This window comes from Mesoplodon bidens (genome assembly GCF_964165515.1).
Source record: "Mesoplodon bidens genome assembly, chromosome: 3".
Classification (NCBI taxonomy): Eukaryota; Metazoa; Chordata; class Mammalia; order Artiodactyla; family Ziphiidae; genus Mesoplodon; species Mesoplodon bidens.
The window spans coordinates 86,360,758-86,373,486 of NC_138178.1; the positions used below are offsets into that span (position 1 = coordinate 86,360,758).

The 12,729-nt window shown below is 35.7% G+C and overlaps 1 protein-coding gene across 4 annotated transcripts in view; it reads left to right on the forward strand.

The window, feature by feature from the left end:
• FAM227B (family with sequence similarity 227 member B) overlaps positions 1-12,729 on the forward strand; it is a gene marked incomplete at its 3' end in the record, with an annotated part of 264,786 nt that overhangs the window by 49,359 nt on the left and 202,698 nt on the right. For 3 of the 4 annotated variants that reach the window (XM_081229396.1, XM_081229395.1, XM_081229398.1), the window contains exons 8-9: positions 5,841-5,942; positions 9,048-9,174. In XM_081229396.1, coding sequence (XP_081085522.1) covers positions 5,841-5,942; positions 9,048-9,174 — 229 coding nt within the window. The remainder of the gene's footprint in view (positions 1-5,840; positions 5,943-9,047; positions 9,175-12,729) is intronic. The other variant, XM_081229397.1, reaches the window with a different exon arrangement.

A 12,729-nucleotide genomic window follows, 5' to 3' on the forward strand; every position in this document is an offset into this window, starting at 1 on the left:
TAGAGGTAGGGCCTTGGGTGGGGGTGTAGGGGCGGGGCCTGGGCTCTGCACTGCAGGAGGGAGACTCCGAGGGCAGAGGATTAGGCCCAGGAGCCCATCAGGCTCCCCGGTGCCTAAGTAGACAGGGAAACTGCTGGCCGCATTCCCTTCCGTTTCTCTGCACGCCGCCACCACCATCTCCCCAGGGTCTCCCCTGTCCCCGCTGGACCCCTAACTGTGGGTGGGTTCTGCTGGGTGTAGGAACTCCTCCTCCCCCAGCCACCCCTCAGGGGTGCTGGTCCTGGAGGTCTGGCCTTTACTTTTGCTCCCCCTTCCATCCCTCCCACTCCCTCAGGACCTGTGCATGGCTGGAGGGGGCCTCCGTGTGCAGAGGATCAGGCCTGGGATCTCAGCAGGCTCCCAGGGGCCCTAGTGGGCAGGGGAATCCTGGCCATGCTCCCTTTTGATCCTCTGCCCTCCCAATGGTCCCCCAATTTACCCCTTCAGGCATGGGATCTCTTCCCCTCCTCCAGCTGCCCCTCAGGGACACCAGTCCCATCCTGCCTCCACTTCTCCTCCCCCTTCACTCCCCCCATGCCCCATGTCCTACCCGGTCGCTGGGGGTTCCTCCTGTCCCCTTAGGTGTCCGTGGTCCCCCACTGGTGCCTGGTAGGTGCCCTAGTTGTGTGGAGACACGAACTCCGCATCCTCCTAGTCCACCACCTTGACTCCACCCCCAGTAATATTTTAAAATATTATAATTTAATAACATTTCCAGTATCAGTTAAGATTTCTGATGTGTTTTGAGGAACAATATATGATTCAGCTGGATGAGTGTTCTGCTAGTGTTCTAGGGAACTGAAAGGGTATCCAAGCCATATTGAAGCAACATTTCCATGATTTAACCAGAACAGCTCTTCTTTCATCTGTTCTGTTCATTATATTTCACCTGTGGTTTTATTTCTAAGAGAATTCATTGTTAAATATAAATGTATTGAAGCCAGTGAACTAGATAAATAGCATGACCTCTTAGGTTCCTAAATCCACTAAATAAGTGTGGTGCAAGCCCATACATTTTTACCAGCATTGTGTGGGAATATCTCTTTTGTTAGGTTAGCTCCTATTTCAAGCTGTACTACATTTTCAGGTGAGTACAAAACACATAAATTGTATCTATTTTTGGATCTACTTTATGAATAATAATACTGACTTTATAACTGGAATAGAACCCTAAGCCACTTATACAATTTAATTACCAACAACATAATATGAAAAAATATATATAATCATACTCTAGAATATAGCATGGTTCAGTATGCTGGCTCTAAAACTTATTTCAGTAGTTGTTAGGTGACTAATATAAAAGCAGATTTCCTTTATTGCCTATGATGTAGTGGTAGCTTGATCTAGTAGAAAAAGTGCTGCACTGAAATCCAGGAAATTAAAATTTTAAATCTGGCTTTCCCAGTAGTTAGTGTGAGACTTTGGGCTAGTCAGAAAATCACTCTGAGCTTCAGTTATGTCATCTGTCTAAAACAAAATAAAACAAAACAAACAAAAAACAGGTAAAAATAACATATACTTTCTTTTTTCCTTAGAGTTGTTGTGTGTACTAAAAGTGACATGAATAAGATCCCTAGTAAACTGTGGAAATACTATATAAATGAGATTCAATATAATAGAATTAAGATCTGGCCTTCAAAAACAAGTTTATCCACTTAGAAAATGATGTGACTTTGAATAGTTACTTACCTCTCTAAGTCTTTCATAAAATTTTAAAAAATTACCTACTTTATCTGTTTATTGGGAGTTATATTAGAAAATGCATGTAAAGTTGTTTGTTTACATGGAAGTAGGTATATGGTAAGTGTTCAATGGTTATATCTATCATTATTATTTATTATTATATTGTTAGTGAGAATGCAGTGCTCCAAAAACTGCTGACCAACGTGTAGGCTAATGATAAAAATTTCCTTGATGGTATTTAACTAGAAGAATTCCAGTAATGATATACCCTTAATGTTTTCAAAATTGTCCTTGGAACATTGGCTCCCAAAAAGATTCAGGAGGCTGGAAAGTACATCAATTCCACTCATAAAATAACAAAGACAAGCCATATATAACCCACAAAAATCACAACTTTTTTGAACACATTATACAGGGTAGCCTTCAAAGCAAAGAATATTACTGGGGAAAAAGAAAGTAATTGTATAATTATAAAGTAGTCGATACATCAATATGACATAACAATCATAAATATTTATGCACCTAATTAAAATGCTTTGAAACACATTTAATGACAATTTTAATACTTAAAGAAGCAATAGACAAATCTATAAGTATAGTTAGGTATTTCAACACCTTATATTCAATAATTGGTCGTATGTGCAGAAAACCAGTTAATGATATAGAATGATGTAGATGACTTGAGCAATACTGTTAACCAACTTTATGGATCTAATTGATATTTATTAAACATTCCTCATAACAACAGCAGAATACACATTTTTCTCATGTACCCATTAAACATTTACCAACTATATTCTGGGCTAGGAAAACATCCTAATGAAATGCAAAGAATTCAAGTCATACAAAGTATGTTTTTAGACCAAAATGGAATTATATTATAAATGAATAACAGAAAGCTACCTGGAAAATCTTCAAATATTTGATAACTAAATAATACACTTCTCAGGAACTGTGGGTCGAACCAGAAATCAGTAGGGAAATTGAAAAGTATTTTGAACTTGATGAAAATGAAAATACAGATTAAAATTTGTGGGATGGACCTCAAGCAGTATTTGGAAATTTAAAACATTAAGATCTCTAGATTTGAAATAAGGAAAGTTCTCAAAAACCATGACCTCAACTTCTACTGTATGAAACTGGACAAAGAAAAAGAAATGAAAACCAAAGTATGCAGAAGAAAGGAAATAATAAAGATCAGAGAGGAAACCAATAAAAGGAAAAACTGAAAAACAGAAGGAATTAGAGAAAATGAATTCAAAAGGTGGGTCTCCAAGAATTCTAAAAACAAGGCAATGCAGGAGGAATTTGAAACCTCTGTTTCACTGAGAGTAACTATAGCAAAAACAAAACCCAAATGGAGCTTAACATTTTACTTAATTGACTCAGACCCCTAAAGGCTAACAAGAGAAGAGACATACCTATTCCCAAGCATAACTACTTTATACCTCAGGTTTTACTGTCCTATTGAAGATGTCCATCTCTCAAACAAAAATTGCAAAACACATAGAGAAGGAATGGAATTGCTGCATTGTTGGGTATATAGATGTTCAACTTCACAAGGTAGTGCCAAGTTGTTTTCAAACTGGATGTACAAATTATTCTCACATTGTTGATGCATAAGACTTCTTAAACAACCAATGATTCAAAGAATAAATCACAGAGGAAATTAGAAAATAACTTGAAACAAATGAAAGCAAAAAACACAATGCACCAAAACTCATAGGATAAAGCAAAAGCATTGCTAAAAGAGAAATTTAAAGTTTTAAACAAATCAAAAAGCAATATATCAACAACCTAACTTTACATATTAAGGAACTAGAAAAAGAACAACAGAAGGAAGGAATTAATAAAGATTAGAGTGGAGATAAATAAAATAGAGAATTGGTAAACAGTAGAGAAAATCAGTAAAACCAAAAGTTAGTTCTTTGAGATAAACAAAATTGACAAACCTCTAGCTAGACTAAGAAAAAAAGTGAGGACTTCCCTGGCAGTCCAGTGGTTAAGACTCCATGCTTCCACTGCAGGGGGCATGGGTTCGATCCCTCGTCGGGGAACTAAGATCTCATATAAGATCTCATATGCCGTTCAGCACAGCCAAAAAAAAAAAAAAAGGACTCAAATTACCAAAGTCAGAAATGAAAGTGGAAATATTACTATTGGCAAAGAAATAACAATGATTATTAGAGTACTGTGAACAAACATATAACAACAAATTGGATAGCCTGTATAAAATGGACAAGTTCCTAGAAACATATAATTTTCCAAGACTGAGTAATGAAGAAATAGACAATCTGAATAGACCTATAACTAGTAAGGAGATTCAATCAGGTTTCTGTAATCAGAAACCTCCCAACAAAGAAAAGTCCTGGACTAGATGACTTCACTGATGAATTCTGCCAACATTTAAAGAAGAATTAACACCAGTCCTTCTCTAACTCTCCCAAAAAATTGAAGAGAAGGGAATACTTTCTAGCTCATTTTATGAGACCAGCATTACCCTGATACCAAAGCCAAAGATATTACAACAAAAAAAGTGTCTACAGACCAATATCCTCTTTGATGGATATTGATGCAAAAATCTTCAACAAAATGCTAGCAAACTGAATTCAGCAGTATATTAAAAGGGTTATACAATCTGACCAATGAAATTTATTCCTGGAATGCAAATATGATTTAACATGTTAAATAGCTAGATCTAATGAACATATCAGTAACCTGAATATCCAAAAGCTGTAGGATACGTCTTCTTTTCAAGCATACCAAAACATGTATAAAAATTTACTGTACCATTTTGCTACTCAGTTTCCTGTGGAGGTATATATGGTGTGGACATTAGGTTGAATTGTATTAGTCAAAGACATGTTCTAGAACTTTCTGTTTGGATATTTCATCACACATGTTAAGTGTAGATCATGTAACTGAAACATGCCAACTTTCTCTACTAGTAAATTATATATTATCTCATTTAATTCTCACACAGCCCTAAGTCTTAGAACCACTTCCCATTATATAAATAGTCAAGAATTATTAACATTATCATTATTATTTCTGCTACTATCTCCTTCCATAAACTTATTACACAAGCACAAAAGCTGTGTTGGGAGTGAGGAGACCTAGATTCTAGTCTGGCTTTCAGTTACTTAACTGTGTATAACCTTAAATAATTCTCTTAATCTTTCTGAGCATCAATGCAGTCACTAAAACAGAGGGGCTTAACCTAGGTGATATCTAACTTCCATTTTAGGTCTAAGATCCTATGCATTTATGAATCCCAGCTCATATGGCATGCTAATTTCATAGAAAACTACCACTAAATTTGATCATTTTTTATGTTTATTACCAAAACCTATTAATGCCAGCTTGTGCTTCTACTGTTGACATCATAAATGAATTTGGACTCTAATTCATCTTTATTGCTTAATTCATGTATTTGCACTCTAATTTATCTCTTCATTGCTTAATAGAGCAAGAATTCAAGGTGCTACCTTAGGACTTTAATATTGACATTATTATTATCTACAGATTTCTTCCTTCTTATGACATTCTACTTACTTTGTTTTTAGTATAGTTCTCATGTCACAATTTTACTAGTTCTGGCTATGGCTGTCTCATTCCAGTAATTGCTTTGATTTTATACTGAGTTACTGATTATGAAAAATTTGGAATGGTTATAGAATGGTAGCAGGCAACTATGTCATTGATTGCCTTGTGCATGCCATCTACTATTCAAGAACCTTCATTAATTCATCAAATGTTTGTTTGCTTTCAGTGTGCCAGGCACGGTGCTGAGGGCTTGAAATACAAAGTCAAACAAAACATAATCCTTGTCCCTATTTAATTTTAAGATAATACTTTAAGGTACGTGTATATTATCTATATTTGGCAGATAAGGAAACTAGGACTTAATTAACTTGCCTGGGATAGTGCAGCTAATGAATAATGGAGCCAGCATTCAAATTCAGGTCTGCATGATGCCAAAAACCCATGCTCATTCCACTATAGCAACTGATCTGCCCTTTAAGAAGATAGAGTTACTGACATTATGTAAACAGATTCAAATTTTAAATTGTAATATTAATGATTTTAATTCCATGTGTGTTTTATTTTTTAAGCCTGACAGAGAAAGTCAAGATTCCTTGTTTGATAGAATTTCAGAAAGTTATGCATCACTTTTCATGAGCATACCTCTAAGTCAAAAGGATGCATTCTTTCAGGTAAATATAGAAATTAACTAATTATGCTAATTATTTTTATAGCAAGTGTAATATAAAAATAGTTATTTTATTTAAACACATATGAGAACATATTTTGTTATTTTGCAAGAAAAATTGCCTAAAGTAGAGTAAATAATGATAATATTTAAAAAGTCATGCCCCTCCACCCCAGAATATTGTATTCTACTGACTAAAAGCCTTACAGAATCTCCTCAGTGTGGTATATGTATTTGTTTGCATATTAATAATTTGAAAACTATTGACTGGTTCTATGTATCTTGGTACATACCTACAAAGGTCTTGGTATTTTACCTACAAAATTATCATTTTTCTTTTACTTTATAAAGTATCTTTTGATCTAAGAGGACTTAACTTCTTGTGTTATGCCTAAGTACTAAGCACCTGTTACAGTAAAGAACAATGGACACATTTATGAATCAAATGTTTTACTATGTCTGTTACAGTAAAATAATTTGGTTAAAATAATTTATGTTCTTGAGTAGTGTGAAATGAAGACATGTAGGAATTTCACTGTGTATTTTAAAATGTAAACATCTAGCGTTTCAAAGCAGAAGCCACATTCAAATACTTTGTTGTACTGACATCTGTAAATCAGAAATACAGAAGTATTTTTGAGTCAGTCAATGTTTTCATGGGTAAAACCTAAAATAAAAATAAATGTCCTTCATGATGAAAACGTAAACAAACTTAAATTGCCAAATATTTATGCTCAATCTTGATCTATCTCACAAACATATACATACAGTATCGTAGAAGGAAATCAGTAGTGGACTGGGCATAAGGAGACTTGGCTTCACATCTGAAATCTGCTCGTAATTACCCAGGTGATCTTCGCAAGACATTCAGTCTCTCAGTTCCACAGCTGGTTGTCCATCCGATGAAGAGGTTGATCCATGATTCATAAATTGTTTATAGAACACTAATGTTCTGAAAGATAGACTAAGATTTTCTCTGCTAATATTAAATTTATTTTTCTTATTTGCAGGAAAATAATAGTTAATGGTTAGGATTTTTGGTCATTAAAATTGTCTAGAGATGACAAAACCAACTGTTTCTCCTATCCATACACTTTCACCTAGTCTATCCCTTTGTAGTGTTTCTAGCCTATACACATGGCTTGATGAAATCAAGCATGCTTTAACACAGGGCTCTTAAGAAAAGAATAAAAGACCTATTTAATGTGAACAAAGGAGGTAGTGGCACCATTGCATATCCCTTATTCTGTAATTTCTAGTCTTACATTTGTGGTCCAAATGTTCTCCCTTGGGATGGATGTGCCTTTTGATAGATATCATATTTATAATCCTTCTCAAATCATGACTTGATTTTTTTTCTAAGTCCCTATTTTCAGTGGCTTTTTCCAAGGAGAAATTAGAAGTTGTTTAACCAAGATTCAGAGCCTCACTTGAGAACAAATAACATGTACACCTTAATGATTTGACCCCTTGACCTTTGTTCAGTCATTTTATAATGTTCCCTCTCCCTGTCTCAATGCTTGAGAACCACGCCACCTCCCTACAGGCCTATTACCTCCACAGCTCTATAAATAGAAATGGAGCCTCAACTCTCATTGACCAATTTCTATTATTTTTAGCTCATTCAAATAAGGTGTTTTGTTACTAATGGCTCATCTGATTTATCTTACCACAGAAAGAGAAAACTATTAATATACAAGAATCAAAAAATTAGCTTCAGGTCTCACTATTCAGTACAAATTAACTGAATCTGAACATATTTAGTATAGCTTTTGCTCCAGTTTCTTCCAATGTCATACAATGATATTCCTTCAGAAATTTTTCCAACACCATTTGACACTTGATTTCTTTTTCCCCTGATCTCCTGAAGGTGAGATATTCACAGAAAACTTTTAAAAGTTCCTCTTACTTACCTTGTTCAACTTTTAAATTTTGATTATTAGTGTGATTTTATATACCACAATTATAATATGTGATTTTTCTGGTAGTAAAAGTGTTCATGGTTCATTCAGTAAAATTAAATATATCAGTATATTAAAGCATTCTTCCCTCTCCTCTTCTCCCCTACCCAAAAAAACATATGGAGTTCTTCAAAGAATACCATCCATACCAGCAGATTTTAGCACTACTGGATTAGGTGACCATATTAGTTTCCTATTGCTGGTGTAAAAATTATCACAAAGTTAATGGCTTAAAACAACAGAAATACATTTTCTTACAGTTATATAGGTCAGAAGTCCAGAATGAGTCTTATAGGACTAAAATCAAGGTATCAACAGGGCTAGTTTCTTTAAGAGGCCCTAGGGGAGAAGCCATTCCTTGCCTCTTCTAGTTTCTGGTGTCTGCCAGCCTTCCAAAGTAGTAGATAAAAATTTTAAATCTTTACTATAAAAATCTGGTATTTTCCTGTGTTTAGTCAGTCCCCAAGAGAAACTTAGTAGTCAAGCGACTTTAAGTCTAATAGAATATTGGTAGTACCATCTATTTGTATGATATAAAATCTGATCATGATTTTACAGTTGTGGTTATAATATATTAACTCACCTAAACAGGCTTCAATTATTTAAAAACATGCTCTTTATTTTCATCACACACTCAAAGTGATAACTGTGTGACGCGATAGAGGTGTTAGCTAATGCTATGGTGGTAATCATATTGCAGTAAACAAATGTATCAACATGTTGTACACCTTAAACTTACATAGTATTACATGTCAAATATATTTCAATTAATATATATATATATATATGCTTTTTATTATAATGACCTGAAAGACAGTGTTCCTTTTCTGAAAGAGGGTATCAATAGCAAGGTTAAGTGAAATAAATGTAGAATCATTAAAGTATCTTATCTTAATTGTAACTTCATCCTTTATCCAAATTATATTTTTTTCCCAAAATGCTAACAAATAGCCAAATTGACTGACTTTATTTTCAACTCTTCTTTGTTCATATTCCTCAGTTAGAAGTACAAAGAAATACTAAATGGTCAAAAGCAAGCTATAAGAAAAAAGGGACACATATATTTCACAAATTTAGTAATTTTTTTGATAGTTGAGATGTGTTATATGAAATATGGAATTATTTTAATATGACTCTGTTTTTGGTAGGTGTATCCTGATTGTTTGGCACAAGCTATCTATGCAACATTCCAGGAAGCATTTCCAGAATCCAGTGATTTCTTTAATGATGAATTTAAAAAAGATCTAGGGAATAACATTTTTCTCTGGTTGTCAGGTACGAATGTCATTAAGTATTGATCATTATTGTGGAACCTAAAACTTTTGAATTGCAGTGTTTTGTTTACTTCAGTCAAAAAAATTTGTAGTTCTTTGCCTTACAAAACATAGCATATTGATGTCTGTGTTTCAAAATAATAATGATTATTTTATTCTGAAAATTCTGTTATACTAAAATTAATCAGTTGTTTACTTTAGAAAGCCAAATAATTTTACAGGCAGTGGAATTATTGTAGAAACCCAAATTGCCACAGAAAGAAAACCATACCATAGGTATTTTATATTTGTAAGAGAAATATTTTAAGCTGCTTTTGAAACACTGCTGGCATTTTTATAGCAAATAATATTGGGTAAATTCTAGAGCTAATTGAGTTCCTTGTAGAACATAAAATCATTAAGGAAAACTTATTTTTTGAATCATGGTGTGTGTGTGTGTGTGTGTGTGTGTGTGTGTGTGTGTGTGTGTAGGTAGGAGTGGTAGGACTCAAAGGCTGAAGGGAAGTAAGATTCCATCCTAGAGTACTTAGCTAGAGATTTAGGCACTTGGGTTTAAAACTACGGTATTGTTTCATATTGGGGAGGAAATACCTCCCCAATATTGTTTCCTAAGACTACTATACCATTATGGACTACCAGAAGCTATTGACTGTTTTCAAGTCCTTCTTATAAATCTGTCCAAATTTTGACTAATTTTTTAAAACTGTTTTGTATCAATTCTTAGTAACCAAACCATTTCTTTAAGAAAATGTTTCATATTTTAAGGAGGGAGTCCTTGGGAGGTACATGCTAGAAAACAACCCTGAGGACCACCCACCTCCATCAATACACATAGGACAGGAGTCTCCTAATTATAGAGAAAAATCCAACTAATTCAAATATAAGAAGCAAAAAGAGAATGAGCACAGCATTCATACAAAAATACTATAAGAAAAAAAATGTGACGAACAGAACAACTTTCCTACAGACCTGTTGTAGAATGAATTGTGTCCCCCGAAAATTCATATTGATTTCTGTATGAAATTTTATAAGTCACTGTCTTACTTAATCCTTTTATTCGAGTTAGTTTTGTCATTGATTGTCTCACATTTTCTATGCATATCATCTGCAAATATAGTTTTCATATTTCTTTTATAATTCTTATGCTTTTAACTAGTTTCTATTATATAATTAAAGAAGAATGTATATAACATATTTAGATGAGCAATAGCAATGAGCTAGGAGATTTATAAGGAAAGGTTTTAAAGTCTTCTGGTAAATCCAGTGGGGGGTGTCTACTTTATGCTCTTCCTATGGTCTTCAAAGCATTCCACATGCAAACTGCCTGAAGTAAAGGCAAGAACACTAATATAAATACCTTATCCTATTTAAATATCAGAATGGATAGGGTTTTTTTGTTTGTTTGTTTGATTGGTTTTTTTGCATTATGCAGGCCTCTCACTGTTGTGGCCTCTCCCACTGCAGAGCACAGGCTCCAGACGCGCAGGCTCAGCGGCCATGGCTCACGGGCCCAGCCGCTCTGTGGCGTGTGGGATATTCCCAGACCAGGGCATGAACCCGTGTCCCCTGCATCGGCAGGCGGGCTCTCAACCACTGTGCCACCAGGGAAGCCCAGAATGGATAGTTTTAACTGAAGTAAACAAAAATTTTCTTGTTCAGGAAGTTTTATAGGCTATGACTGGTAGAATTAATCTGAAGGTTGAAAATTCAGCAATTTCTATTCATCTATTTTCCAGCTTACTAATTCTTTCTTCTGTCCCCTCTATTCTGCTGTTAAGCCCATTCTTTTTTTTTTTTTTTTTTTTTTTGCTGTATGCGGGCCTCTCACTGCTGTGGCCTCTCCCGTTGCGGAGCACAGGCTCCGGACACACAGGCTCCGCGGCCATGGCTCGCGGGCCCAGCCGCTGCGCGGCATGTGGGATCTTCCGGGATAGGGGCACGAACCCGTGTCCCCTGCATCGGCAGGCGGACTCTCAACCACTGCGCCACCAGGGAAGCCCAAGCCCATTCTTGATTTTTTAAAAAATTTGGTTATTGTACATTTCAGTTATAAAAGTTACATTTGGTTCTTTTTTATATCTTCTGTTTCTTCACTGAGACTTTGTTCTTTCATTTGTTTCAAGTGTGTTCATTATTGTTTAAGCATTTTTATTATAACTGCTTGAAAAATCCATGTCAGGTGATTCTAACATCTGTGTCATCTAGATGCTGGCAATTGTCTTTTCTCATTCAAGTTGAATTTCCTAGTTTTTTATATGACAATTAAAACCTGGACATTTTGGGTATTGTAAGACTCTGAATCTTATCTAAATTTTGTGTTGGGGGAGAAGGGCACTGTCAGGTGGGGAATGAAAGTCCAGGTTACCCACTTGGTCTCTTTTGACATAGTGGTGGGAGGAGGGTTTGTTACAGCTCCCAGCAGACCTCTACTGATACCACCCTGGCTTTTAGGGGCAGGGATGCCTTGTTACTGCTCCCCAAGTGGCTTCCACTGACACTATAAGGGGGAGGGTAGCCTTGTTATATCTGGGCAGTGGTCACAGTCTCCACTAGGCCTCCTGTGACACCACTTTCCATAGGGAGAGGAAAGTGCACCTCATTCCAGTCCTGTGGGAATAAAAGTCTTCGGTCTCTGCTCTGCCTCCTCTGATACTACCCTAGTGAGAGTGGAAGCTGAGGCTCTCCAACCACCCTTTTCTGTCAGTGGTGGGTTTGGAGCAGCAGATTTTCCTGTTGTGTTTGGCTGGAGTAAGCAGTTATTGTCTAAAAGTTTTCTGTCCTATTAGGCATCCCTTTTCCTGGTCCTTTGGCTAGAGAGAGGAGGATTTTCTTGAGACTTCTTTTATATTTACCTGTTACCATTTCTGGATTCTGATTTCTCTAGCACCCAGTTTGAAATATGAGTCAAAAAGAAAACCCAAGGACTTCACTGTTGTGTTGTACCTTGGGTCCTGAGGTTCCTAGTTAGTCTGCCTTCTTGTCTCCACCTTCTAGAGTCTTCTAATGTGTGTTTATAAACACATCCACCGAAACTGGTGTTATTTCATATTAGGTTACCTGAGAATACCTTATGAGAAGGTAATATTGATCAGAGACTCAAAGGAAGTGAGAGAATGAACTATGTCGATATCTGGAATGAAAACTTTTTAGGTAGAAGGAACAGCATATGAAAAGGTCATGATGCAGGTAGAAGATTAGCATATTTGCAATACAGCAAGGAAGCCAATGTAGCTGAGGTAGAATGTGAAAGGAATTGAAAAGTAGAAAGATGAGGTCAGAGATATGTCTGTAGGTTAGAGCATCTCATAATTTATAGGCAGTTATAAGGACTCTTTCATTATGAGTGAAATGGAAAAGCACTGGATGATTTTGAGCAAATAATACTTGTAACCTAAAGTATGTTTATAAGGGATCACTCTAGCTTTTGGGAGAACAAGAGACCATAGAGGGGACAAGGGAGGAATCAGGGATGAAGTTGGAGATATTGCAGTAATAGAAGTGAGACATGGTGATTGGTTAGAACAGGTTGGTTAAAGGATGAGGAGCTGGCAAGTTA